The sequence below is a fragment of the Phaseolus vulgaris genome, chromosome 10 (genome assembly GCF_000499845.2).
Source record: "Phaseolus vulgaris cultivar G19833 chromosome 10, P. vulgaris v2.0, whole genome shotgun sequence".
In the NCBI taxonomy this organism is placed as follows: domain Eukaryota; kingdom Viridiplantae; phylum Streptophyta; class Magnoliopsida; order Fabales; family Fabaceae; genus Phaseolus; species Phaseolus vulgaris.
In genome coordinates this window covers 14,368,543-14,396,426 of record NC_023750.2, presented here as the reverse complement: position 1 = coordinate 14,396,426, position 27,884 = coordinate 14,368,543, and the positions used below count along the sequence as shown (strand labels likewise).

The following is a 27,884-nucleotide window of genomic DNA, read 5'->3' as shown; positions in this document are numbered from 1 at the left end:
ATTGAATTTAGTTTTTCTTTCTTTTATTTCGTTCACTCCCTACAAAGCAAAAATAAAAAATAAACAAAACCCCTTCTCAGAATGGACCACCACGCAGTTGATTTTTAGTGAAGTTTTAGACGCAAAAATAAAAAAAATGCAGGTCGTAATTTAGCTCTCCAATGATTGAATTTTGATCAACCACTGAACTACCCTCATCCGTTCTACACCAACAACTAAAATAAAAATCACCCCCAAAATTCAACCCCTTAGGAATTGATAGTCTAGTTATAGAAATAATGTGTGCATGCACAACTCCACTTGCGAAAATATTTTGCTTTTATGTGCTAGTGAGGAAAAAATGTTTGTTCCCATCTCTTAAGCAAACTTATACAAGTCACACTTGATCCACTTTGTGCTAAGCTTTCTAAGGGAGCATAAGGAGAAATTCAATTTGAATTTCCCTCTCTTTTTTTCTTTCCAAATATGACACACTCATAAATAAAACCTTTCATGCATTCTAGAATTCACTTATGAATGAGTAGATTTATTATGCTAAAATTTCATCTGACTTGTTCTTAAGTCAACTTAGAAATTCTTTCCTAATTCTGGCTAGTCAAAAAACATTTTCCTAGTAAGTTTGGACAAACCTTCTCCCTAGAATACACTCTCCACCAATTTTCTTCATCCATCATTCACTCTAAAGCATCAAAGCTTTCGTCATTCCAAGAGTCTTTTATGGATTGGATTCTTCCTCTCCATCAACCAACCTATTATTAATTGACATTGAAAAATATTTGTAAACCTAGAATGTTGTGAAAAACACCTACTTAAAACTAATGATAGGAATAAATTGGTTTTAATTAAACACATTTAAAAACTCTTGTTCTACAATGTCGATACATGGATTATAATTTGCAAGGGAGTGAGATTATAATAAACCAACGCAAGTTTATTTGTCTAAAGAATTAAGATTTTAATAATTAAATGAATTTGATAGTATGATTGGTATTTATGAAGATACGTTTATATTTAACTAATTTATATTAGATGGTTTTGTAAAACTTTAAATTTAAAAGTTTAATGTCTTTATCTTTTACCTTTATATCTTTATTCTTATAATTCGTTTTTATTATTCTCTTTATTTTTTAAATACACGTACACTCATTGATAAAATTTTGTTTAGCTTAATTACCTTCTTAATCTCTTGAAATTTGATGCTTGAACTTAAAAAACTTTATTTGGCCACTTATATTAAATTGAGTCTTTTTCTTCTTCTTTTGTATAGCTTACAAACATGATACCCAAAAGAGGCAACCAGAGAAATCGAGCAAATAAATGTTGGACAAATTCTTCCTACACCCAATATTTTTGAACCCGCACCCAACACAATTTTAAAATTCCAAAAATACCCTTTATTTTAGAAATAAAAAATCAAAATTGAAAATAATACATTCAAAAAAAATTCCAAAAATACCCTTTATTTTAGAAATAAAAAATCAAAATTGAAAATAATACATTCGAAAAAAAAGTAAATCGAAAAAAGCTTTTGTGTTCCGAAAATAAAAATTCAGAAACAAAAATCAAAAGCTCATTCTAGATAAGAAAATCCGCAATACAAAAAATAATACATGAAGGACATTTTCGTCTTTTCCACTAGAATTGGGTGCAGTGATATGCCTAAATGTTGCTCAGTTAATTTATGGTATTCTTAGACAATGTTAGCATCTGGACAATTTCTTCCTCCGCCTCCATAGTTTCTGCCTACACCTCCATAAATATCTTTATTCCAACACTATCCTTCGGCAAAATGTGCAGAGTTTTTATTTTTTTTTTTCATTTCCGACTTGTATAATCCGTAGACCTTGCGATGTATTTTGAGTTTTAGAGTTTTGAAGGTATTTTCGAATCCAAAAAACACATTCCAAACTCTAAACTTTGGAATACAATTTTGTTTTCCAAATTAAAAAGGTATTCTGGGTTCAAAATATATTCCAAACTCTAAAATTTGGAATACAAAATAATATTCTAAATTCTAAAGTTCGGAATTTTAGAGTATGAAATTTTAGAGTATGAAAGAAAGGGAAGAGAGGTGTCAATGAAAAAAGGGTAAAGTTGTCATTCACGTTTTCTATGGAGGTGCAGGAAGAAATTGCCCAGCATCTGTCTCCATATTGATTCATCCAATTATGAATTTAGCCAAGGAAAAACACTTGGTGATGTCTGCAACCTCCCTGTTAAAACTTCAACACCAGTATCTGTCACCTAATTATCATGAACACCATGAACTATATTAGATAGCTACAATCATCTAAAAATAGTCATCATCTACTAATCTATACTTCAGAGACCAAATATAAGTAAATTTCAAATTACTAAATCACTGACCAAAACAAATATAAACAAAGTGGCCACAGCTTTGTAGCACTATGTGATAGAAACATATGATTAGGTTAGTGAGTGGTGAAGGATTTGGATAGTATGCATGAGATTATAGGTTCACTCTGTGAGATTATAGGTCCAAAACATATGATTGAAGTTACACTTGTTTCACACCAAAATCATTAGTATTAATTATATAGAGGTGAGTGAGGAAGTAAATGGCTAATGGTTAACCTCACGAAAATTACAACTATGATCATTTTCTCTCATTTCTTTCTACTTGGCAGGACATGATGCAGAAAATAACCAGAATTTAGTGTGGAGAAAGCAGAAGGACTAACCAGAAGAGTATGCTCAAATTGAGCACTTCGTTTACCATCGGCTGTAACATCAGTCCATCCATCAGGCCACATTCGATCACGCCAGACACCTATTGAAAAATAATATTGGAGCTGCCACATCACATGTATTCATCACATCAAAGTTATCTTTACAAATGTGATTACAGTATCAATTTATAGACTGTTTACAACCTAATTAAGGAAATAAATAATAAGTAAAAGAAGTAAGAGATAATAGGTAATTAAAACTATACAAATCAAATCACTAAAAGATATCAAATCTGTCATAATAAATAGAGAATGAAATATGCACTTAATTACAAAATAATTATCTCCTAATTATTCAACACTCCCCTCAAGTTGGTGAACTTAAAAGCCTCTCTAGGGAAATGATTGTTATTCAAAAAAGGAGAAAACACTTATCCATGAAAATATATACTAATGCTGACTATGCAGTATCAATTGTTGATAGGAGATCCACCACAAGCTATTACATGTTTCTGGGTGGAAATCTGGTGGTGACATGGAGGAGCAAGAAACAAAATGTAGTTGCAAGATCAAGTGCAGAAGTAGAATTTAGAATTTAGAGTCATGGCTCAAGGGGTTTGTGAACTATTATGGATGAAGATCATACTCGATGACCTCCAAATAAAATATGAAGCTCCTATGGGTTTGGTGTGTGATAAATCCAGTTTAACATGACCGAGCAAAGCACGTAGAGATAGACCGACAAAACTCCAATTGGCAAATATGTTTACTAAAGGACTTCCCACAAAACACTTCAAAGATCTTACTTGCAAGTTGAGAATGATAAATATACATTCACCAACTTGAGGGGGAATGTTGAATAATTAGGAGATAATTATTTTGTAATTAAGTGCATATTTCATTCTCTATTTATTAGGACAAATTTGATATATTTTAGTGATTTGATTTGTATAACTTTAATTACCTATTATTTCTTTCATTAATTATATTGTAAACCGCCTACAAATTGAGACTGTAATCACATTGGTAAAGATATCTCAGAAATACATTTCATCTATTTTTTTCAACTATAAGCATACCAGCATTGATCATTGGTTCAATTGTAAAGGTTTGTCCAGCCTTCATCACACCAACTGCTTTATTTCCTGACAGTGGTTAAGGAGTATATATACATTCCACAAGTTTTCTTTCTATTTTCTAGCAATCTTTGTTGGCAGTGATAGAAAAGCAAGAGATGCACATCGGCTCTTAGGAAGTAATGGTATTTATAACAAGAAAGTGAATGACTAACATCCATAGAATGATTTCTAGTTTTGCAAGCCATTTTGTGCCTAACAACATAGTTATAGAATTGAGATTCGAATCATGAATTTTATTATGAATTGTAAGATACATAATAAATAAAATATGATATATTTTAAAATAAGAATAAGTGACATGAAAATGAAGTCAAAATGTTCACATAATCAAAATATAATTTTCTATATTTAAATCCTAATCTTATGTTTTCATTCATCATTTATGAGATCAACGTTACTTAGATCATCTGCTTCCTAATATAACATTCTCTTGCAGCTCATTTTCATCCTCTTCCTCCACATCTTCATTTTCATTTGCGGTTATGGTAGATTTTCCCTTTCTATCAATCTTAGTAGTTAAATTTCTTGAACATATGTATTATAACATTTATGATTAATTTAATTGTATGTGTTTCACAATTTAAACAAATACCTCTCTTCCTTTTGATGCTTGGAGCCCCTATTCAAGAATAAAAGATTCATTATATTCATCCATGAAACATCATTTGGTAGACAAGAATCCTCCTTTTCAGTAATTCACTCATCATCTGATTCAATGTCAGATAAATATATAGGACCATAAGTATCTCCTCTCTAACCTTTTGTCTCATAAAATTCCAACTTTACTATCCGCATTAAAAATTGTCATAATAAAATGAAAAAAATTTATCGAAATAAAAATCATTACTGATTTGCAATCATGATTGAGGTAATAATAATTACGGTAATAAGCAACAACATGAAGAAGACTATGTAATTGCAAAATCAACTGAGTATCAATTATTTTCCACACCTTTTTGTATCGAGAGTCTTGAAATTTGTTCTTTAGCTCTATCCATAGCTTCATATATTTATGGCATAACAAGTTTTGCGTCTCCATCTACAAGCCTTAATACTTTCACAAGTGAATTTACACACTTCAAACTATATTGGGTGGATTTCCATAATCTATCGTCACTTAAAACAATGTTCACCTTCATTTTTACTAGCATGATTACTCGTTGTCAATTCTTGTGAAACAAACATAGCTCGAAGAACATTTTTCTGTTATCCTATGTATTGTAGGATAAGAAAAACAAAGTTGCAAATCTCGTGACTGTTGGTCAAGCTAATTTTTTTCCTTTGGAATACTTTCTATACAAGTTTAGGATCCATGTGTGCCTATAAATGAAAGTTGTGATCTTTTTTACATTTGCAATGGTATTATAAAATATCGGGAGCTGACCAATGTCTTCAAGAATTAAATCAAGGCAATGAGCCGCACAAGGAGACCAAAATAATTTTGTTCTCTTCTCCTCTAACTTTTTTCTTGCTGCCAAAAAATTAGAAACACCTTCAGTCACAACTTGCAAACACCATCCTCCCCAATTTCTTCTACCACGGAATCCAATAGTTCAAACATTTGTTTGACATGCTTGATCACATTACTAATATCAATAGATTTTAAGAGAACTGTTTCACTTGAACTATTCACCAAAAAGTTGGTAAAAGACCTTTTTTTTCCATCTGTCCAACCATCAGACATCAAAGTATACCCACATTTTTCTCATTCTACCTTAGATTTCTCCAAACTAGCTTGGATATTGTCAATTGTCTTTCTAAAATAAAACACCTCTAACTTCATGATAAGTATTCAACAACAAATTTTAACAAATAAGGAACTTATTACTAAATTAAATGCACAAATTTTATATCTTTAAACATTTCATTTATGGTTTGTTTCCAATTCCTCTAAAATGACTTCGATGTCCCCTTTTTATTTCTATCATGGATATCGAGTTCTTCATAACAATCTTGACGATTTGCTTCTTTAATTTTTTTCTTTATCTTCTAATAACTTCATAAACATGTTTTTGATATCATCTGGAACATATGTACATGCAATGACATCTTCATTTGTACCATCAAGATGATGTTTCATTGTTGCAACACCACCCCAACAAGTATATGAACAATACTTACACTTGACTAAGTCTATGAGGGAGAACACTCCCACAATGACTCATGTAATATTTCTTGTTTTCTTTCGCTTTGTCCGACTCATTGCCTCTACCAACAAAGTCAAACAAATAACAACTAATTATATAAGATTGTTTAGCATATGTTTATATAAAAGTTTTTATTTTTTATATATAGTTGTTCTTGTATTATTTGTTTTAATATTTTTTGGTTATTTTTTTTCCACAAAAGTGAGTTTTTCAAGAATATTTTATTATTATTTTAGAAAAAAAACAATTGTTATTTGTTTGACTTTTGTTGGTAGAGGCAATAAGTCAAACAAAGCGAAAGAAATAAACAAATATTGCATGGAATCATTGTGAGAGTGTTCCCATAGACTTCTACTCAAGTGTAAGTATTGTTCACATACTTGTTGGGGGGTGTTGCAAGAATGAAACATCATCTTGCTGGTATAAAGAAAGATGTCATTACATGTACATCTGTTTCAGATTATATCAAATACATGTTTATGAAGTTATTAGAAGATAAAGAAAAAATCAAAGAAGCAAATCGTCAAAATTGTTTTAAAAGAAGTGGATATCCAAGATAGTAATAAAAAGGGGATATTGGAGTCATTTCCCAGGAAGAGGAAATAAAAAGCATGAATGAAATGTTTAAGGATAGAGAATTAGTGATTACACACATTTGCAAATGCATATATGGTAATGCTTTACCATTTAATTTGGTAAGAAATTAATTATTTGTTCAAATGTTAAAATCTGTTGTTGTTGAATATGGAAAGGGTCTAAAGCCTCCTACTTATCATGAAGTTAGGATGTCTTATTTGAAAAAGATAATAGACAATATCCAAGCTAGTTTTGAGAAATATAAGGTTGAATGGGAGAAATTTGGGTCTACTTTGATGTGTAATAGTTGGACATATGGAAAAGGAAGGTCTCTTACCAATTTTTTGGTGAACAGTCCAAGTGGAACAATTTTCTTAAAATCCATTGATACTAGTAATGTGATCAATGATACCAAACAAATATTTGAACTATTAGATTTTGTTGTAGAAGAAATTGGGGGATAATGTTGTGCAAGTTGTGACAGATGATGCTTCTAATTTTGTGGCAGCAGGAAAAATGTTAGAGGAGAAAAAAACAAAATTATTTTGGTCTCCTTGTACAGTTCATTGTCTTGATTTAGTTATTGAAGACATTGGTCAGCTCCCAGTATTTTCTAATACCATTGCAAATGCCAAAAAGATCACAACTTTCATCTATAGGCACACATGGGTTCTAAATTCGTATAGAAAGTATTCCAAAGGAAAAAAATTAGCATGACCAACAGTCACGAGATTTGCAACTACTTTTCTTACCCTGCAAAGCAACAGAAAAATGATCTTCGAGCCATGTTTGTTTCACAATAATGGACAACAAGTAATCATGGTAGTAAAAATGAAGATAAACAAGTGGTGAACATTGTTTTAAGTGATGATAGATTCTGGAAATCCATCCAATATTGTTTGAAGTGTGTAACTCCACTTGTGAAAGTATTAAGACTTGTAGATAGAGACACAAAACCTGTTATGTCATATATATATGAAGCTATGGATAAAGCTAAAAAAACAAATAGCCACAAATTTCAATAATTAAGACCTTCAACAACTTGACAGATTAAAACAAAAAACACAAGGAGATTTAATTAATCTTAATAGTTTCATAAAAATCATAATAGTTTAGATCACACAAATTAATGTTAGCTTTTTGTTCGAAATTGCAGCTCTTTGGTGGGAAAGCTATGGTGGAGTGGGTAAAGAGCAACAAAATCTAGCAATAAGAGTTTTGAGTCTCACTTGTAGTGCTACTGGATGCAAAAGAAATTGGAGCATATTTGATCAAGTGCATACTAAAAAAAAGAATCGTTTAGAACAACAAAGATTAAATGCTCTTGTCTTTGTTAAGTATAACCTTCAACTTGAGATGAGGCAAAAGGTTAGAGAGGAGAAAGGGATACTTATGATCCTATATGTTTACCTGGTCGAAGGATCCTTACCTACCAAATGATGTTTCATGGATGGATATACATGAATCTTTTACAATTGAAGAGGGGGCTCCAAGCAACAAAAGGAAAAGAGATATTTGTTTAAATTATAAAACCTATATGATTAAATTAATCATAAATGTTATAATACTTGTAATAAGTTTTTTGTTTCTTTAAGGTCAAAGAAATTTAATTACTAAGGTTGACAGAAAGGGAAAATCTACCATAATCGTAAATGATAATGAAATTGAAGATATGATTGAAGATGTTGAGGAAGAGGATGAAAATGAGCTACAAGATAATGTTATATAAGAGGAAGAAGATGATCTAAGTGACGTCGATCTCGAAGAGGATGAGTGAAAGCATAAGATTAGGATGTAAGATTTAAATATAGAAAATAGTATTTTATATTTTATTATGTTTTTTACATTTCATTATGTTTTGATTTTGTGGATTGAACATTTTGACTTCATTTTCATATATGATATTTCTATTGTTTTTTTCATGTCACTTATTCTTATTTAAAATTATATCATTTTATTTATTATGTGTCTTACAATTCATAATAAGATTAGATTCAAGATTAAAAAAAGCAATTCACGATTGGAATCTTGATTCTATAACCATGCTTTTTACAATACCTTGCAGTGCTTAAAAACTAAGGAAGGATACTAGCATAATGAGGAATGTTTGGTGCACAATGGAAGAGCTCTCCAATTCCATGACCACAATATGATCTTGCCTATGGGGTCCAAGGGAAAAAATAAGGAACAAATGATAAGCAACAATTATAGTGAAGGAATAATGATAAACAGATTACAAAAACTAAAGAACCAATAAGTAAAAAATTACCACTGAGAAGCCAGACACTGAAGCATGACGACTAATAACTTCACCAATTTCGCGAAACCGTATCCCAGGTTTAACTGAGTTTGATTAAAGATGAAGAATTAGGATCAATATTTCAGTTTCTTAAAATGTTATATACATTTTAATTGTATGAAGTATTTTAAACAACTAAAACATAATCTACAAATGCCAATTGCATACTTGTATAGTATGGCAATCTGTAAACATCAATTATCAATATTTCCATGCATATTTACAACATAATAAGTAGCTAATATGATATAATTCACGTTAGTTATTCAACATGTCCTTCTGTCCTTAACTTATATTTTAATGTTTAAATTATTTATTACCTTAAAATATGAGATTTAGGAGATAGGACCAAATCAACAATTTAAAGACAAATTTGTAGTTTGATTTAAGAATTCATATTGAACCTTTAAGGTACACATCAAACAAAAGACAAACAAGAGATCTATGACTGCTATAATGTTTCAATTCAATTATATTTGAAACTTAAACAAGAGACAGAAATTTCAGAATTGAAATAAAAATGGATATATACCAATGGATATTGCCTTCTCCAGGCACTCATATGTGCATTTTACCAATTGGCAAGACTCTTCATCAATGTTTCCCACAAAGTATGTTTCATTGAGATCAGCTGCACAACAACCCACAATTAACCAGTTGTCGATTTATGAACTTCAAGGGAAACTGTGAAGCATATAAATGCTAATCAACTTACCATGAACACCTTTATAGTACACAGAGACATCAACATTTACAATGTCACCATCCTCAAGCTTCCTGTACAATGACCATATTATAACTCAAGTTGCAATAGTCTTATCATGCCTCAGTGAGTCACTGGAAGCATCAGTGGAGGAAGTTAGTTTATAACAATTACAGCCACCAATAAAATTGAGAACTAGCATCAACAAAAAACCATTGTACGAATATATCACAAAAGGAACAAAACAGTCTACCTCGCGTCAGGAATTCCATGGCAGATTACTTCATTAACTGACCTGTTAGACAGAGCAAAATTCATTCTTAAAATATACCTAGACAATATGACATTACAGAAGAAAAGTACCTACGTGCAGCAAGATTTAGGGAAGAAATTGTAATTGAGAGGTGATGGATATCCTCCTGCAAAGGTTAAAAATAAAAAAAAATATCATCATCAATAACTATCTGAAATAACCAAATGACACTCACATTAAGAAACTCAAGCAACCATTTGGAAACAAAGTTATGAGAAGGTTGGGCCATTACTTTGTATCTTCTTTGTATTTGAGACATAGACATATAAATATATACATGCTCCTCTAGTGGAATAGACAGAGAGAGAGAGAGAGATTACTTTTGTCTCTTCACCATATATCTCCACAATTATAACACTAAACAATAGAGGATGCATGCTCAAGAGTCACGAGCTGCAGTATTGCCAACACTTAACAGGAACCCATAAAAATATACATAATAGAAGTTGTCCGGCTATATCCAATTTTTGGGTATAACAAAACAACTTCTACTGTGAACTATTTTTTTGTTTATATAAAATTCTCTATATTTATAACATCTATAATTAAAAATAAAAAGTCTTAGTGTCTTAAACAGAACATACAAGTAAACACCAACAAAAGCCAAATACCAATTCCCGAGATTGGAATTATTAGTCATCTTCTAAATCCAAACCTTCTTTATCATTTTCAAAATCATAACATCTATAGATATCGCTGATTAAAAAAAATAATATCAATAGATTTCAATTTTGGAAATTAAAATCCCAAAACTAATAATAATCTGAATGACTTTGTTGTAAGGTATTTTTTTGGAATCAACAAAGTGCCACAATTCAGCCAGCTATTGGATCCAGGAAAGTTGCCCTGTAAGCTCTGCACCACTACATGACTGTGCCACGCTATTTAAAACCCTAATGTAGACACAATTAAATGTCACAAGCTTGTATAATAGCTTTCGAGAAGTCTATATGATAAGTGCCAATGTGTAGTTTTTATGATTGATAAAATTGAACACTTTGGAACTTAATTGTTGCTTAATGTAAGAAAATTATCCTAATATGAGAATTATTGAATCTGATTATATATTTTGAACCAAGAAACAAATGAAGAAATTTAATCTCAATTTTTGTGTAAATTGCAGATGAATATGAAGCATTGAAAGAATTATTCAAGCTGGCATTGAAAGAAAGAAAGTAAAAACTTAATTGGATCACAAGAAGATTTAGCTCAGGCTAGAGGATTTAGCTCAAGCTAAAACTGTCCAAAGTTGATTAAAGGTGCAGTACAATTCTAGCTCAGGCTAGAATCGCTAGCTCAAGCTAAAAATGCACCGAAAGATCTAGCTTAAGCTAAAACGGGCTAGCTTGAGCTAAAGTTGATTATATAAATTTTGAAACACAACTCAAAACCAGCGGTGGAAAAAGATTGGGTTTTTATAGAGAGAGACTAGTGAGAGAAAGAGAAGAAACCTCTGTTCTTAGGAGAAGAACTTGCTCAGATCAGCCCTTCTTATGCAATCCAGATCAAGAATGAAGATTGAAGGAGCTGTCATGAGTGGCTAAGTGCTTTCTAACTTGGGATTGAATGTAATTTACCTTGATCAAATGTATTCTTGGTGATATATATATATATATATATATATATATATATATGTTGCATAATCAGGAGAATTATGTTATAATTAAGTGCAGATTCTATTTTATATTTATTAGGACAGATTTGTTAGTGATTTGATTTTATTTGATTTGTACAGCTTTAAACACTCATTATTTCTGGCTTTCATTGCCTATTATTTCTTTCTTTAATTAGGTTGTAAAACAGTCTATAAATAGAGACTGTAATCACATTTGTAAGATATCTCAGAAATATATTTCATCTATTTCTTTCCACTTGGTATCAGAGCTCAGAGCTCCTGATCTAGGAGACTATGCTTCCGCAATTTTTTTTTTAGCCTTCATTGCTGTAATCATTTTCCTTGACAGCCTTCATTGCTGCAATTTTTTTTTTTTTTTGGACAGCCTTCATTGCTGCAACTTTCTATTTTCCTTATCCTTTCTCCATTCACCACCACCTTGCACCATTGACCGTTACTGCCACCGCCATTGACCACCGCCGACCACCACCACCGACCACCACTGTCGTCGCTCGCCGGAAACTGCCACTGCTCGCCGGAAATCGCCGCCGGAAACTGCCACCGGAAAATTATTCCGACGGATTTTTTTTTTTTTTTGTGTGAACAGGATCAAATTTTGCCAATCTGAAAAACTCAGTTGGTTTTGAACTCTCACGGACTCCCTTAGTAAGCCATCTAGCTATTGTTCCTTTACTATGAGTGGTAAGAGTTCTAGTTTTTTATCCTTTAATGCTTCTAGTACTGAAAATATCTGGATTATAGATTCTGGTGCTACTGATCATATGACACCTCATTCCTCTTCTTTTTCATCCTACACTACTTTATCCGGTAAGCCATATATTACTGTTGCTAACGGTTCCACTATCCCCATTAATGGTCGTGGTAACATTCACCTTCAACCTTCATTTCCTTTAAAAAATGTGCTTCATGTTCCCAAACTATCCAATAACCTCTTGTCTATTCAAAAGATTACCCAAGATTTAAATTGTGCAGTGGTATTTTTCCCTTCCCATTGTGTTTTTCAGGATCTTGCCACGGGGAAGACTATTGGAATTGCTAAAGAGCAGGGTGGGTTATATTATTTACAGCATGAAGAAAGTAAAAAGGGTGCTAGACTACAGGCACACACTTCTAATCTTCAGCAAGGTCGTGAATCTTTGTCATCCTCTCAGATATGGCTTCAACACAGACGTCTTGGTCATCCTCCATTTAGTACCCTAAAGTCCTTATTTCCTGTTTTATTTACAAAAGTGTCTGCTGAGTCATTTCATTGTGATGTTTGTCAGTTTGCTAAACACCATCGGACAACTTTTCCTCCCAATGGTAATAAAAGTTCTAAACCTTTTGATCTTATTCATTCAGATGTATGGGGACCTTCACCTATTCCTAATATCTCGGGTGCAAAATGGTTTGTTTCATTTATTGATGATTGTACTCGGGTTACTTGGATATTCCTCATGAAAGATAAGTCTGAAGTTTTTCACTTGTTTGTAAAGTTTTACAAAATGATTCAAACACAATTTGAAAGTCCAATTAAGAGATTGCGTTATGATAATGGAAGAGAATATGTGAACCAAAACCTTTCCAAGTTCCTTGAGGAAAATGGAGTTGTTCATGAATTAACCTGTGTGGACACTCCTCAACAAAATGGGGTTGCTGAAAGGAAAAATCGTCATCTCCTTGAGGTTACTCGAGCTTTACTTTTCCAAACATCTGTTCCTAGATCTTACTGGGGGAAGCAATCCTGACTGCCACTTATTTGATTAATAGATTACCCTCTCGGGTTCTAGAGGGTGTTACTCCTATTCAGGTTATGACCACATTCTATCCTTCTATTCCCATGTTGAATAGTCTTCAAAATCGTATCTTTGGTTGTCCTGCTTTTGTCCATGTTCATAGTCCTTATCGGGGTAAGTTAGATCCTCGTGCCATCAAATGTGTCTTCATCGGTTATGCCCCCAACAAAAAGGGGTACAAATGTTATCATCCTCAAAGTCGTAAAGTTTATATTTCCAAAGATGTCACCTTCCATGAAACAGAGTCTTTCTTTCCTAGTTCTCAGCTTCAGGGGGAGAGTATTCAAGAAGCTGAGGACCTTGAGTTGCCACTTTTTCCTTTGTTGCAGGATTTCGTTCTTAGGGAGGATGACAAAGACCCTGCACCAACATCATTACCAGAGAAGAATAATGAAGACAAATATTTTGAAAAACAATATCAGCGAAGGCAACAAGAACCCGTCCTGGTTGAACAACAACTTCAATTGTCTGAACCGGAGGTAAGAACTCATACCAGTGAGACTCTTGAGGACACCTTAAATACTGGTTTTGAACCTAACCTAAATGATTTACCTATTTCCTTGAGAAAAGAAAAAAGATCTTGTGCCAAATATCCTATATCCCAATTTGTGTCTACAGAAAAACTTTCTATGCAGCATCAGAGTTTTCTTTCAGCTATTGATTTTATCAAAATCCCTACATCGGTACAAGAAGCCTTAAAAGATGAGAACTGGATTCGAGCCATGAATGAAGAAATGAGCGCGTTAGAAAGGAATGACACTTGGGAGATTGTAGAGAGACCAAAAGATAAGAAAGCAGTGGGTTGTAGGTGGATATACACAGTTAAGTATAAGTCTGATGGCACACTGGATCGGTATAAAGCAAGGTTGGTTGCAAAAGGGTACACTCAAACCTATGGGATCGATTATGAGGAGACTTTTGCTCCAGTGGCAAAAATGAATACCGTCAGGATTATTCTCTCCCTGGCAGCACACTTTGGTTGGGCAATGCATCAATTTGATGTTAAAAATGCCTTCTTTCATGGAAGCTTGGAGGAAGAAGTATACATGGAGATTCCACCTGGTTATGGTATTGTTAATGAAGGGAATAAGGCGTGCAGACTTAAGAAGGCCCTATGTGGTCTTAAACAATCACCTCGTGCTTGGTTTGGAAGGTTTACTCAAGCTATGGTATCTTTGGGGTACCGACAAAGCCAAGGTGACCATACTCTGTTTATAAAACATTCTCAGAATGGTAAACTCACTCTACTTTTGGTCTATGTAGATGATATGATTATTACAGGTGATGATGAGATTGAAAAACAAAATTTGAGGGAGAGACTAGCTGCTCAATTTGAAATGAAGGATCTTGGGAAGCTGAAGTACTTCCTTGGGATAGAGGTTGCTTACTCGAGACAGGGCATCTTTATTTCTCAAAGGAAATACATCCTTGATCTTCTCAAAGAGATTGGTAAGTTGGGTTGTAAGCCCACTGGAGTGCTAATAGAGCAAAATCATAGGATTGGGAATGATGAGAAAAACCCAAAAGTGGAGAAGACACAATATCAAAAACTTGTGGGAAAACTCATTTATCTTTCACACACTAGGCCAGATATAGCCTATGCAGTTAGTGTGGTTAGTCAATTTATGCATGATCCAAGAGAAAGACACTTGCAGGCAGTAGATAAAATTATTCAGTACTTAAAAGCCTCTCCAGGAAAAGGATTGCTATTCAAAAAGGGGGAAAACTTATCCATGAAAGTATATACTGATGTTGACTATGCAGGATCGATTGTTGATAGGAGATCCACCACAGGCTACTGCATGTTCTTGGGTGGAAATCTGGTGACATGGAGAAGCAAGAAGCAAAATGTAGTTGCAAGATCAAGTGCAGAGGCAGAATTTAGAGCCATGGCTCAAGGGGTGTGTGAACTATTATGGATGAAGATCATACTTGATGACCTAAAAATAAAATATGAAGCTCCTATGGGTTTGGCATGTCATAATAAGTCCGCTATCAGTATTGCACACAATCCGGTTCAACATGATCGAACAAAGCACGTAGAGATAGACCGACACTTTATTAAAGAGAAGTTGGATGATGGTCTTATAGCCACTGAGTACATCCCTTGAAGACTCCAATTGGCAGATATGTTTACTAAGGGACTTCCCACAAAACAATTCGAAGATCTTACTTGCAAGTTGGGAATGATAGATATACATTCACCAACTTGAGGAGGAGTGTTGCATAATCAGGAGAATTATGTTATAATTAAGTGCAGATTCTATTTTATATTTATTAGGACAGATTTGTTAGTGATTTGATTTTATTTGATTTGTACAACTTTAAACACTCATTATTTCTGGCTTTCATTGCCTATTATTTCTTTCTTTAATTAGGTTGTAAAACAGTCTATAAATAGAGACTGTAATCACATTTGTAAGATATCTCATAAATATATTTCATCTATTTCTTTCCACTATATATATAATATTCTCTTTTCTACTTGTTCTTGGTATTTTCGTTTTATGCTTATTGCTTGATTTTGATCCTTAAATTTAACTGGAAAGTACCTTTAAGGATCTGAAATAGACGAAAATACTTGATAACTTGTAATGCTAGGAATAGATTTCAGGTTATTGATTGCATTATAATTCTGTTCCTAAAGCTGGATGATTTGTTAAATATCTGAGGAATCAGTGTTTGAGAAATTATCCTATGAATTTCATCAGTGAGGAATCAAGGTGAATGATTTTAAATTAAGCATCAAGAATAAGTAGTTTTGAGTATTATATATTGTATTATTCAAAATACAGATGATTGAGATAGACGCAATTCAATCCCAAGTATCTTTCTTTATATTTGATAAGTTAGTTTTGGTTTTGGTTGAATCAAACCCTAACTCTCCGAGTTATTTGTGAAATCTTTAATTTGGTTATGAACAAAGTTCTGAACATTATTTCCTATACTTAATGAGTTTTATAACAGAACATCTTAATTAGAATTGTTCCCTGTGGGTTCGACATTCGTACTTTAAAGAGTACTATATTACAGTTGATTCGGTACATTTGCCGAGAAAAATCAACACTATATTTTGGACAAATAATAGTTTTTGAAAAAGAAAAATATTATTTTCCCAAAAATAATCCATCTCAAACTTTTTATTTATTATAGGTATCATGATATACCTATTTGTATAAAGGTTTTAAAAATAAAATGTAAAATAGCAATAGGAATATTTGATTGTGAAGAGTTTAACATAAAAAATGAGTACATCACAGAGAAGGCTACTAAGTTGAAGTATCCGAGTTACATTGATTGATAAAATTACTAAAACTCAATAAATTTAAAATTGTTAAGACTTGAAGTGTTTCAAAAGGAAACACAATAAAAATTTAGTACCTGCAGCAATAGTTGCCTCATGAACAACTCTATCAATCTCATCAGTCATCACACCAGGCTGAATAATCCTAGCAGCTGCATCCAACACCTCCCTTGCAATCTACAAAGTATAAATCAATTCACCCATAATTAGAGGCTAAATACACCAACACAAAATAGAAAAGAAACAACTATTTAAAAGACCTTTCAGATCAGAACTAAAAGTTTACTCACATTGAACAGTTTCTGAATTTGTCATTCAATTCAAAACTCATGATTTTAAGTAATTTTTCTATTTTTAGCATTTATGTATGCATACTATTAGTTATTTAAAGTATATATCCACTATCCTGCTATCCCAATTTTTGGGCCAGCAGCTCTGCACCATTATCCTGGATTCATAACTATGATTGAGATGGCAGAGGAATAAGATCCTCTTCTTATAAACAAGGGAAACTACAGAGACAGAGTGGCAAGGAACTTACATGACAAGTTTCCCTCATTCTCTGGATTTGATCTGGAGTTTTGACCTACAGATTAGTATAAGTTAGGAAGTAGAATAAAGACAATTTTTGGACCTACTCATGTATCTTAAAATTACCCACCTCAACAGTATACTGCAGACCACTACTGGGCTCAATTTTTGGAATTCCCTGGAAGTTAAACACAGAAGAAATAAAAACAAGTCAGCAACCAATGGACCCTCCTCTAAGTAATCAAAAAGTAACATCCGATGGTATTTAAGCAAAATACGCTAAATCAGAGAAGACACAAAGCATTTAAACAGGAAGAACTCGGATAACTTACATCATCAGCCCAATCAGGCTTATCAATTTGATCTGGGACAACCCGTTTACTGGAAATGGGATATGGTCGCAGTGATCTTGCAAGAGCAAAAATTAAATTTTGGTTTCAACAAATGAACAAGTAATTAGAAGTAAACTCGAAAAAGAAGAATCAATGAAAAGAAGGAGAACAATGAACAATCACAAAAGGCCATTAAAATGAAAAATCGTGAAATAGCTTTACTAATAATGAACACAACATCTTGTAATAAGTAAATTGTGGGGATTTGAAAGGTTAGAGTATGAAGATATGCAAAGCCCTACCCAGTCCAGTCAAAGTAAGGAAGCTTTGGTGTTCGAGCCTGCCCGCTCTTTAAACAATATAACCAACCTTCACTGACTGAGCCTGAATTTTGGGTGTCTGGTGAGGATAGTTTTGCCTTCAGATGCACTGATTTGTGAGAGCTCCATGAAGATTTGAAACATTCCTGAGAGCTGTCAAAAGATATCAAAATTGGCTCAAGTATGAAGGATATGAAGAAGTAAATTTGTCTGCTATGGGTATTAAATTAGATCAATCAGAACTTACTCTTTTTTTTATTATAATGGTCGATAAGTATTACTAGTCAGCACTAATTCATACATTATGTTGCACCGATATATTAATAGTAGCATTCAGGATTTTAGATAGCACGATATAGTAGTGTAGCGGGCCCTAGCAACTTTAGTGTTCACTTTGTAAGGAAATAACAGATTTCCTATTAATGGGTTATATATATAATATACCATTATATTTCCTATTTACCTTAATGTGGATTAATTGAGTAGATACCAATATTGCCTAATTAAGGGAATCCTAATTAGCAATATAAATATAGGCTATTGGTTATGGTCCCCAACACACCAAATAAAAACACACTTTCTTCTCCCCATCAAGAAGAGAGACTAAGGTCCCATAGGGGAGGAATTAGGTTGAGGAAGACCACAAACCTCCTGTTCTTTATTGCCGTAGAGATTCCGCAACAATCGGCGATTATCACCATGGATCCAAGTATTTTAATTCATATAATTGGCATGAAAGATCTTGGCTATTTTCGGATTATATAATTAGAAATTATAACAAGGGAGGGTTTATATCTCTCAATATTGCCATTTGAATTCTATAATTCGAAAATAGTCAAGATCTTTCATGCTAATTATCAAGAATATGAATTAAAATAGCTGGATCCATGGTGATGATCGCCGATTGTTGCGGAATCTCTACGACAATCAAGAACAGGAGGTTTGTGGTCTTCCTCAACCAAATAACCTAATTCCTCTATGGGACCTTAGTCTCTCTTCTTAATGGGAAGAATAACGTTTGTTTTTATTTGGTGTGTTGGGGACCATAACCAATAGCCTATATTTATATTGCTAATTAGGGTTCTCATAATCCCCTTAATTAAGCAATATTGGTATCTACTCATTTAATCCACATTAATAAGGTAAATAGGAAATATAATTGTATATTATATATATAACCCATTAATAGGAAATCCGTTATTTCCTTACACACTTCAGCATTGCGGTTTGTTTAGCATAGCAGATGTAGTAGACCAAATGGTTGGCCGAATAGCAACTACAGTAGAAGCAAGTCATTGATTCCAAAGACATCCTTTGAACAGATAGGTTAGGGCTCTCTGGGGGTAAACTCTTGGGATTTCAATTTCTAAAAATGAAATCTACAGCTCAGTAGTGATGAAAATGATGAAGACGGCTTGGATTTAGAAGATTATGATGATTGATAATTCCCATCTACAAACTTGTATTTGACTTTATTTGGTATTCGTCTTAATGAAGCTGCCAATTCACAATGGATATGTGGCTAGAGACAGCAAGGATCAAAATCTTTTAGAGGAGATCCGGGAATCCAAATATGAGAAGGAATAATTGATAGTCAAGTACAACTGAAGCGCCAATATTCGATTTTGACTTGACTCACCTACCCTATGTTAGGAGGGTTGATGTAACCTATAACAAACTCTTCCTTAGTAATTGTTGTACTAGAAATTGAACTTTTCGATTATGAGTTAGCCCACCTAGCTTACATCACAAGATAATCGTGCAACTGCAACAATCTTTCCCTGAACAATTGTCTCACTAGACTCATGACCTTGGCTCTAGTACCAATTATTGAATTGAGCGCTTACCACTAGGCAAAAACTTGTAGAAATGTCACAATATTGAGTTATAAACCAATATAACTCATAGAAATGTCACAATATTGAGTTATAGGCTAATATAACTAACAGAAAAAAAAGGTCTCACAATGCAAATAACAGACAAATAGGAATAGTCACAAACCAGAAGGCAGAACCTGCACGAGGAAGCTTCAGTTCCATGCACTTTGGGCACCTGAAGAAAAAAGGAGGAAAAGTAAATTAAACTTATCAATGGATTGTTTCTACAACATTATCATACGTACCAAACCACAATCACCCAATTGCAAGACCATCATAACAAACTTGTAAATTCAAACTTTCAGCACCCAGTTGACCAAAACCACCAGCATTTAAATGCAACACATTTTGTGTACCGTAAAATTGAAAACATCAAAATTGCAACTTGCAAGCAGCAGCAAAATCTACTTGAGCTGAAACCATGACAACCCCATTTTACCAAAGCAATAGCTTAGTCCTTACCACATATCAAAACAAAAAACAGAAACTTGCAACCCCCAAACAAAATAAATTAAAAAAAAAAAGTGGAATCACAGTGATTGTGACTTGTTGTGAGCATCTATAGAACACAGAGAGAGAAGAAAGAGTACTGAAGATTGGCGGGTTTGGCACAGTTAGCACAAGAGATGTTGTTTTCGGACACATCAGATTCACCCGCCATTGATTGCAAAAAGGTAAAATTAGGGAGTGGCAAACAAAGGAAAACAAGTTAGACCAACCTGCGGGAGAGAGAGAGAGTGAGGAGACATTTTATAACTTCGTGTTGGTCAAGGAATCTTACGTTAAGGTCATGGAACAAATTTTTCAAATAACAACACCTGTCTCAAAGACATTTCAAACTTTCTGAAAACATTGGGGCTATGGCTTCTTGCAACATACGAATTGGGACTTGCACCCCACTATAAGGAAAAGACGAAATTATAAATCTTGGGGCTATGGCTTCTTGTACCATACGAATTGGAACTTGCATCCAATCACTATAAGGAAAAAGACGAAATTATCCTTATGGGTTTTAAAATTTTAAGTAGGTTTTGGCTTTTTTTCTTCTCCATTTCTGTGTACTCTTCTTGTGGTTGAGATTCTCATTTTCTTCTGTTTTGTCTGTTTTTTGGACTCACTTTGATTGATTATTTGCACTTGTGTGTGGTGATTCACGATGTTTTCCGATGATTTTTGGTACTCATTTCAGACGTATTTTATCATTGCAAAAGATTTCAATATCTGACTGGAATAGCAGTTGAATGAATTTAGAATGATTAGTATAGGATTTAGATTATGTTGGACAGGTTAATCAGAAGGTGAGAACACTAGAACTTGATAAATCCTTCCAATTTTTTATAGCATGGTCACACGTTACTTTTTCATTTTTCTTTTTAATTCGTCTATCTAACGCACATATATGCAATGTGTCATTTTTATTTTTAGCTTCTTCTTAATTGTGGACTTATCATACGTTACCTTTTTTTCTTTTTAATTCGTCTCCTTAAGCGGCAATCCAGCGCACACTATTATTTTCAGTGTTGACCTAATCTATATTAACTATTTATTTTAAAACAAAACATTTTTACATAAAATAGGTTTAAATAATACCTGAAATTGGTTGTATAATTACTTATATGTCGGTTGTCTTTTCGCTCTTCACTTCAATCCTTCTTTAATTGTTGGTGTTCTGTTGGAGTTGACCTGAAAAATGTACTTTGACGTTTAAGTAAGTAATTTGTGTTAAGAGCGTATAATGAAAGCTGATTAAAGCATATCTTACACCTACGTAAAAGATTTATTTATAGTGTTTAGTCATGGGCCCTAATTGTCATGGACCGAATCAATCAAATATCAGTTGTTAACTGATTTATTGATCTCCTATTTATAGGAAGATTTTTTTCTTTTTTAACAGCAAAGAATGAATAAAATTAAAATGGGACACTTCAGAGGTGTCACAACCCGTATACATAAGATAGGTACTCCTAACTAAGATAAATCTTAAATACCGGCTAGCACTTTCAGAGCACCCAAGACCTACTGATCAAAGCATGAGCATAACCTAAAAAGCTACTAAGATGAAATATGCCCTTTCCAACACACTAAACCCACATCCAGCAAAAACCAGCATACCAAACCCACATATGTAAAACCAGAGAGATTGATATTCTGATCTCTCGAATCTCAAAAAAACAGATGCAGAACAGATTGATATTATGGCAGCAGCCTACCAACCCAAAATTTAAGAGCAAGATCCATATTCCACAAGCATCTCTCCTATTCTACACATTAAACCAATCCTATGTCCAGGACTCCCATCAACTGAAATCTCATATAGGCATGATAAGCTCATCATTTGGATTTCGGAGATGCAATAGATCCTTCTCCTAGAACCATAGATTTTAGTCAGCCCAACGTGTTTTCCATGTGAGTTATATCACACACCTAAAAACCCCCGAAACCTGCACCTGCATAAGGTTCATGAGACCAGCTCCCACTACCTTTAGAACCTTTATAGGAAGATATATTAGTATAAGGAAGATATATTAGTATATTGGTACGTTGGTATATTAGTATATTTAGAGAATATTATATTTCACTAAATCAATATTAACTTATTTTTTATAATATTATTTAGATTTAGTAAGATATAATCATAATTCGTAGTTTTCACAATTATTATTATTTTAATTTATTGATCGATCAATAATCGAAATCGAGTAACATGGCTTTTCTCATACCAACTTATATAGGTTTTGTATTAATTGAGCTTGAAATGGGTGTTGGTTTCAGGATTTTAACATTCACTCATACACTGAAGCGTCACATTCATGTGCTTTGGTTATATTGAGCTATAACGTATTAGATATAATAAATAATACTTTAATTAGGACAATAACTCCAAAAATAAATCTAACAATTTTATGTTTCATAATGTAAAAGTTTATAGATCCTATACTAACTTAAGTAATATAATCAATATTGGAAGATAAGTTATTCCTTAATTATTTTTCCTAGAGTAAAAGTCTTTACAAAGAAAAAAAAACTTAGTTTTACTTTGAGTAATAAACTTTTCATAAGAAATTAAACTCCTACTCGATGATTGAAGTAAAACTTATGATTAAGTTAAAAAATCATATTAAGTTTTAAAATTAATTCATAAATAAGTTCAAAATTTCATTTCTTTATATTTTTCTTAAAAATATTTATACAGAATTTATAACAACAGTAGTATACGGTGAGACCAATCCATGGATAATTTTATTGCATATATGATGATATACATTGCAAACTGTGGCAAAGGTGAAGCTAGGCACATATGAGAGATGATGTATGTAGTCATATTCCAGAAGAGAATGGCACCCCTGTAGCAGGAATCCACCTTTCTCCTTGCAGAAACTGGTTCACTGTGAAGGGTGAGGCCTCACTAGCACTTCTCAGCACATGAAAACCAGGCCAAGTCACCCTATTTTCTGTAGAGGCACCACTTCCTGTGTTCATATACTCTCCATAGAACAAAGTTGAGACTGCAAAGTTTCCACTCCATTCACCCCACCCTTTTGGATCAATTAGTCCATCCAACTCACTCTTGAGGAACAGAGTCCTTGAGTACCTCTTCCAGGGCCTTCCAAGGAATGTCTTGTAGGAGTCCTTCAGGGCCACAAACTCTGATGCTGCTCTAACCCTGCAACTCTGGATTGCAATCCCAGTGTTCTCGTTAGGGTCATCTCTTCCTTGTGCTGTGATGAAGTTGGCTTGCTGGCTCATTGGCTTCCTCACTAAGATGTCACAGTTCTGTAGCACCACTGCAGCATCCCCGAATATGAAATCTATGGTGCCATATATGTGACAGTCACGGTAGAATTGGCGATTTGAATGAACGTAAAGAGTGTCTTGATAGCCTTTGAAGCTGCACCTATAGAACACTGATAAGTCTGAACTAACCTTTAGTGCCACTGCTTGGTGCTTTTCTGGGCCTGCACTGTTCTCAAATGTCATGTCTCTTGCCCAAAATCCATCACCTGATACATCTGCTTCATGTACCAAACTCAGTTAGCAAAATGTTTCATACTTATTTCACCACAGTTTAGTTTTCATGCATTAAGAGAGACTTCTTATACCATCACGATCATCACATGATTCAGTGTACGGATAATTTACTCCATATGATAATATAGTCTTAGTTTCATGGTATTGGAATTTGGTGTGGGATCTATAATTGCTGTGTAAAACACCTCCAATGCATTCTAATAACTTTAAGCAGATTCCAATTAACAAGTTATTATTGTACAAGTACAATCAATTAAAAGCTTAAGATATATTAAAATAGTAACCCCTTTAACATTATCTTCAGTTTTTTATTTTTGGTGTCAGTATATAGACATTGTACTCATACAACTGTTCTATTTAGCAAAGATTTTGAGTCTTACCAAACGTGGCTGAGTTCATAGTGGTAGAACCTTGAGCAACATTTCTGTTGGCAGTAACAATAGTTTTGTCTATGCCATCTCCTACAAGCATTACATTATGCAGTTTCTGTCCAATTTGCACCTTCTCAGTATAGATCCCTGATTTTACATGTATGATTACTCTTGCAGGACGATCATGTCCAATTGCATTCACTGCTGCTTGGATTGTTCTGTGGGTTCCTGAACCATCCTGTGCCACTGTGAAGTCTGGCTCATAGCTTGCTTCACTCCATGATTCTAAAATGCCAGAAGCTTTGGATATTGTTCCCTGTGGTGGTGGTCCTGAAACAAACAATTCAAATATCAGTAAAACAAAAGAAGTAAGATACTAGTATTAATTACTCTCTCCATTCTACTATAGAATGATATCTATCATCTTCTTCTTTAAGAGTATTGTTTCATTTTAAAAACCAATGATTCTTTTTTAATATGTTTTCTAGAACTACCCTTACTCAATATTCAAGATATTTTGTAATGCTAAAAATAAATTAATAATTTATTCCAAAACCACTGACACAAAAGATACTTATTTTTTAACATTTATTTTATTGAACCAACATTTTATATTTCTCTTTCAATATATAATTTATTTCATAAATACATTATTTGTTCCGTAAACAATTTATTTCATAAATAAATGATATTGTTTATTCCTTATCAATATTTCTCTTCCAACACAATTTATTAATTTATATGATTAGAATCTGAAGCACTCAGACATTCATTAATACTAATAAATATGGGTGTATAAACCTTAAGAATCTAAAGTAAACTACTTTTTTTTAAATTACCTTGATCAATATTTCAGAAATTTAATATATAATATAAAATAATAGAAACTAATTTTAGAAAAAAAATAATTAATTGATATAATGACTAAATTAAAGACTATTTTATAAAAAAAATGACTTTTAAATTAGTTTTTATTATTATTAAATAATTTATTGATTTGTATCTAATTACCTATCAATGTTTTAACTACCAATTATTTATTTAAATTCTAAATTTGGTAGAAAAACCAAAATTAGATATCAATTTAGAAATTATTTAATAATAATAGAAACTAATTTAAAATTATTTTTTTTTATAAAATGATCTCTAATTTAGTCACTATAACAATTAATTATTTCTAGTCTCTAAACTTAATTTTTATTTTATGATTTTCTTGATAATAAAAATATAAAATATTTGGTATTAAATTTAAAATGTTAATTATATTGTTTAAATAGTGTGAAATGGTATTTATTACATAAGTGCATGGTCAAATGGGTGGTTGGTGTATGAGATGACAGAGAATATTAGCTTTTTATCTTAAAGGGAGAAGAAAGCAAATAGTTAGTGACAATGGAACAAAACATCTTAGGTAACAGTTAATAATGACTTTTGTTTACATCTACTTAGGGAGAGTAAATGAATGAGTTTATTGCATATCCCAGTCACCGTTCTTTGAATTCTTTTGTTTGTTTCATCTACTAAAGGACAATATTCTGACCTTCCGTAACAAACACATTCTTCTATGTTCTTTTGCCCCAAAGATTCAAATTGTATATATCCTTTAGGAAATATAGGTGGAGATAAGCTCACACACATGTAGTTTCTATAAAACTGCAAAAATCAGATGAAATTTATGCCTAAAAACATGAAAAGACTAAGAAAATTCTACTAAGAAAAACATTTTATGGATTTTTGTTTTTATCAATGTTTTTGTGTCAAATTGATGTCACAAGTACAAAATCCCACCTTAATTTCTAAATGTCTCTGTCAGTCCGAAATGTGATTCTGTTAATTTTTTTCCCAATACATATGATTAATTTTGACTGTCCTGATAAATTTTTATCTGACATTAAATCTCTCTCTCTCTCTATATATATATATATAACATAAAAATTATATATACAAAAGATACGTGCACGTGTATGATAGTTGTTGAAAGGCAGTGTTAACTCATATTTTAAAATAGGTTTAATGGTGTGCATGGAGGCCACCACCATTCTCATTTATGTAATTTAGTGCAATTGCCAGAATATGAATAATCCTTAGTTTATGTCAGAGTTGAATACATACTCAGTTACATGCATACACACATATATATAATATATATAATACATGTCATATGTATCAGTATGTGTAAGGAATCTTCATATATATAAAGGGAAATTTTCATATATATATATATATATATATATATATACTAAGTAACATTATATTTACCTTTGGCTATGCCTTTATTCTTTGAATACAAAATAAGAGCTTGCTTAAGCGACATGGTCAAGTTTGTATCCAGAATCTGAGCTTGAACATACCCTTTTTCTTGCAGACCATCCAAACAGGTCCTGTGATTTGTCATCAAAGCACTTATCCATGTGAGTGCATCTTCTTTGGTGTAACTGCTGTTTTGGGACATCATGTGAGAGAGCCTACACTCGCTCTCCTCGTACAGCTTCGCACAGTCTCTAAGGGCTACAACACTTGTTTTGTCAGAAAGGCTTAGGCTTTCAAAGCCATGCAATCTCAAAGCGTTTGCCACCCAGTTCTTGGCTAGAGAAACATGATTTTGGGCCATTTGGAGGACACCCTTTTCTTGGAGGCAAAGGGTGGTGGTGGCCATGCCAAGGAGGAGGAACAAGGTGGTGGTGGTGGTGGTGGCATAAGTGGCCATGTTTTTTTACTAGAGAGAGCAATGACTATTGTGATGAGTTGCATGAGTTGGTGTTGTGGGATGATAATTTATAGCCACCTTAAGGAAGCACACACATGGATGCTAGCCACGTGGCACTGGGACTTTGTGGATGCAAATTTTTTCATAGTTTATACTATTTTTTTCTTAAATTTAAGAGTAAGATTTTACATGTGGGTGGGTGCAATTCAAGTCTCACGAACTACATTATCCTTAACTTAACAGCAAAGTGTATTCTGAAAAATGCTATGAACATGAAATACCAAAAAAAGTTGTGCACATAAACATGAAATAGTTTAACACAGCATTATGCAGTTATAGAACTTTTCAATCCCTAATGGTAAAGATTCTCACTCATTTCTTTTGTATAGAAATTTTCAAACCTTAAATTATAGTTTCATAATTTGAAGTTCTTATAAACATTGTCCATGGCTATCTCATGCATGAGTTGGAGGGCACAAACTATAGTGTTAACAAATCTTATCCATTATATTTCCATCTGTAACATCATTCACCACCGCTTCAAATCCACTTCCTCGATTCATGCAAACAAAGTGCCAAACAATTCATTAAACTTCACTATTTTATGTTATTTATTTTATCAAATTGAAGGTTTGTTTTATGCAAGTCTAATTTAAAAGCTAGTGATTTAATTCAAAACTTAATTATATATAGGTTTATTTCACAGTTTAAGGTTAATTTTGAAAATGTTATTATCATTATGTACCTATTATTTAATCAAGTCCTTTAATCTATATATATTAAGTTACTATTTTTTTAGTCAGAATAATACTGACAGGGAAGATAAAGTTAGATCTTATTAAATTTAAACTTTTAAATAATTTAAAATTTAGCTTTTGCACTAACATTTTTTAAAAATTTATTAAGTACTAAGTTATAGCTAATATTGAGTGTAAATAAAGAAATGCGTGTGTGTTGGGTGCTCACGCGGTGCGGTGCAATGCAGACAAGAGGCTTAAATGGCATTCTAAGGATAAGGATATTTCTTTTTAAACTAAATATATTTTTATGAAAAAAATAAATATATTTTTAATCAATTTTAAATGTTTTTTTATTTCTATATTATAAAATATTGCACACGTATTAAGTGCTTATG

General features: G+C 32.7%; 2 protein-coding genes across 11 annotated transcripts; both read right to left on the bottom strand.

The window, feature by feature from the left end:
* Positions 1-1,548: 1,548 nt before the first annotated feature.
* On the bottom strand, positions 1,549-21,286 carry LOC137818097 (methionine aminopeptidase 1A-like). Of its 9 annotated transcripts, none has more exons than XR_011082031.1 (17): positions 20,461-20,580; positions 20,233-20,361; positions 19,767-19,817; positions 17,748-17,918; positions 17,446-17,521; positions 17,244-17,291; positions 17,124-17,168; positions 16,660-16,759; positions 9,922-9,973; positions 9,808-9,849; positions 9,567-9,628; positions 9,384-9,482; positions 8,822-8,895; positions 8,642-8,711; positions 3,770-3,835; positions 2,703-2,813; positions 1,549-2,244 (listed from the first exon to the last, which is right to left on the bottom strand). XR_011082031.1 is itself a non-coding variant. In XM_068621317.1 (17 exons), exons 2-17 carry the CDS (start codon positions 20,301-20,303, stop codon positions 2,167-2,169), a joined length of 1,194 nt encoding a protein of 397 aa, XP_068477418.1. In that variant the 5' UTR covers positions 20,304-20,361; positions 20,461-20,580; the 3' UTR covers positions 1,549-2,166. The 9 variants fall into 9 exon arrangements, 8 of the variants coding, with proteins under 8 accessions (XP_068477418.1, XP_068477425.1, XP_068477424.1 ...); XM_068621317.1 differs by having other exon boundaries at positions 2,703-2,791; XM_068621324.1 differs by lacking the exons at positions 20,233-20,361; positions 20,461-20,580 and adding an exon at positions 21,233-21,286 and having other exon boundaries at positions 2,703-2,791.
* A 1,569-nt stretch (positions 21,287-22,855) lies between these two features.
* Positions 22,856-27,158, bottom strand: LOC137819410 (probable pectinesterase/pectinesterase inhibitor 36). Of its 2 annotated transcripts, none has more exons than XM_068623257.1 (3): positions 26,302-27,158; positions 24,052-24,372; positions 22,856-23,652 (listed from the first exon to the last, which is right to left on the bottom strand). In XM_068623257.1, exons 1-3 carry the CDS (start codon positions 26,747-26,749, stop codon positions 22,961-22,963), a joined length of 1,461 nt encoding a protein of 486 aa, XP_068479358.1. In that variant the 5' UTR covers positions 26,750-27,158; the 3' UTR covers positions 22,856-22,960. The 2 variants fall into 2 exon arrangements, with proteins under 2 accessions (XP_068479358.1, XP_068479356.1); XM_068623255.1 differs by having other exon boundaries at positions 22,856-23,655; positions 26,302-27,153.
* Between the last annotated feature and the right edge of the window lie 726 nt (positions 27,159-27,884).

Bases quoted from the DNA above. Each gene is read 5' to 3' on its own strand.
- LOC137818097 (XM_068621317.1), bottom strand. From the start codon at position 20,303: ATGGCGGGTGAATCTGATGTGTCCGAAAACAACATCTCTTGTGCTAAC. The intron at 17,522-17,747 runs GTAGGGCTTTGC...TGCTCTTGCAAG, and splicing joins CCTTACTTTGACTGGACTGG to ATCACTGCGACCATATCCCA. The intron at 16,760-17,123 runs GTAAGTTCCTTG...TATACTTTGTAG, and splicing joins GAATGAGGGAAACTTGTCAT to ATTGCAAGGGAGGTGTTGGA.
- LOC137819410 (XM_068623255.1), bottom strand. From the start codon at position 26,749: ATGGCCACTTATGCCACCACCACCACCACCACCTTGTTCCTCCTCCTT. The intron at 24,373-26,301 runs GTAAATATAATG...TGTTTGTTTCAG, and splicing joins GAATAAAGGCATAGCCAAAG to GACCACCACCACAGGGAACA. The intron at 23,656-24,051 runs GTAAGACTCAAA...TGGTACATGAAG, and splicing joins TATGAACTCAGCCACGTTTG to CAGATGTATCAGGTGATGGA.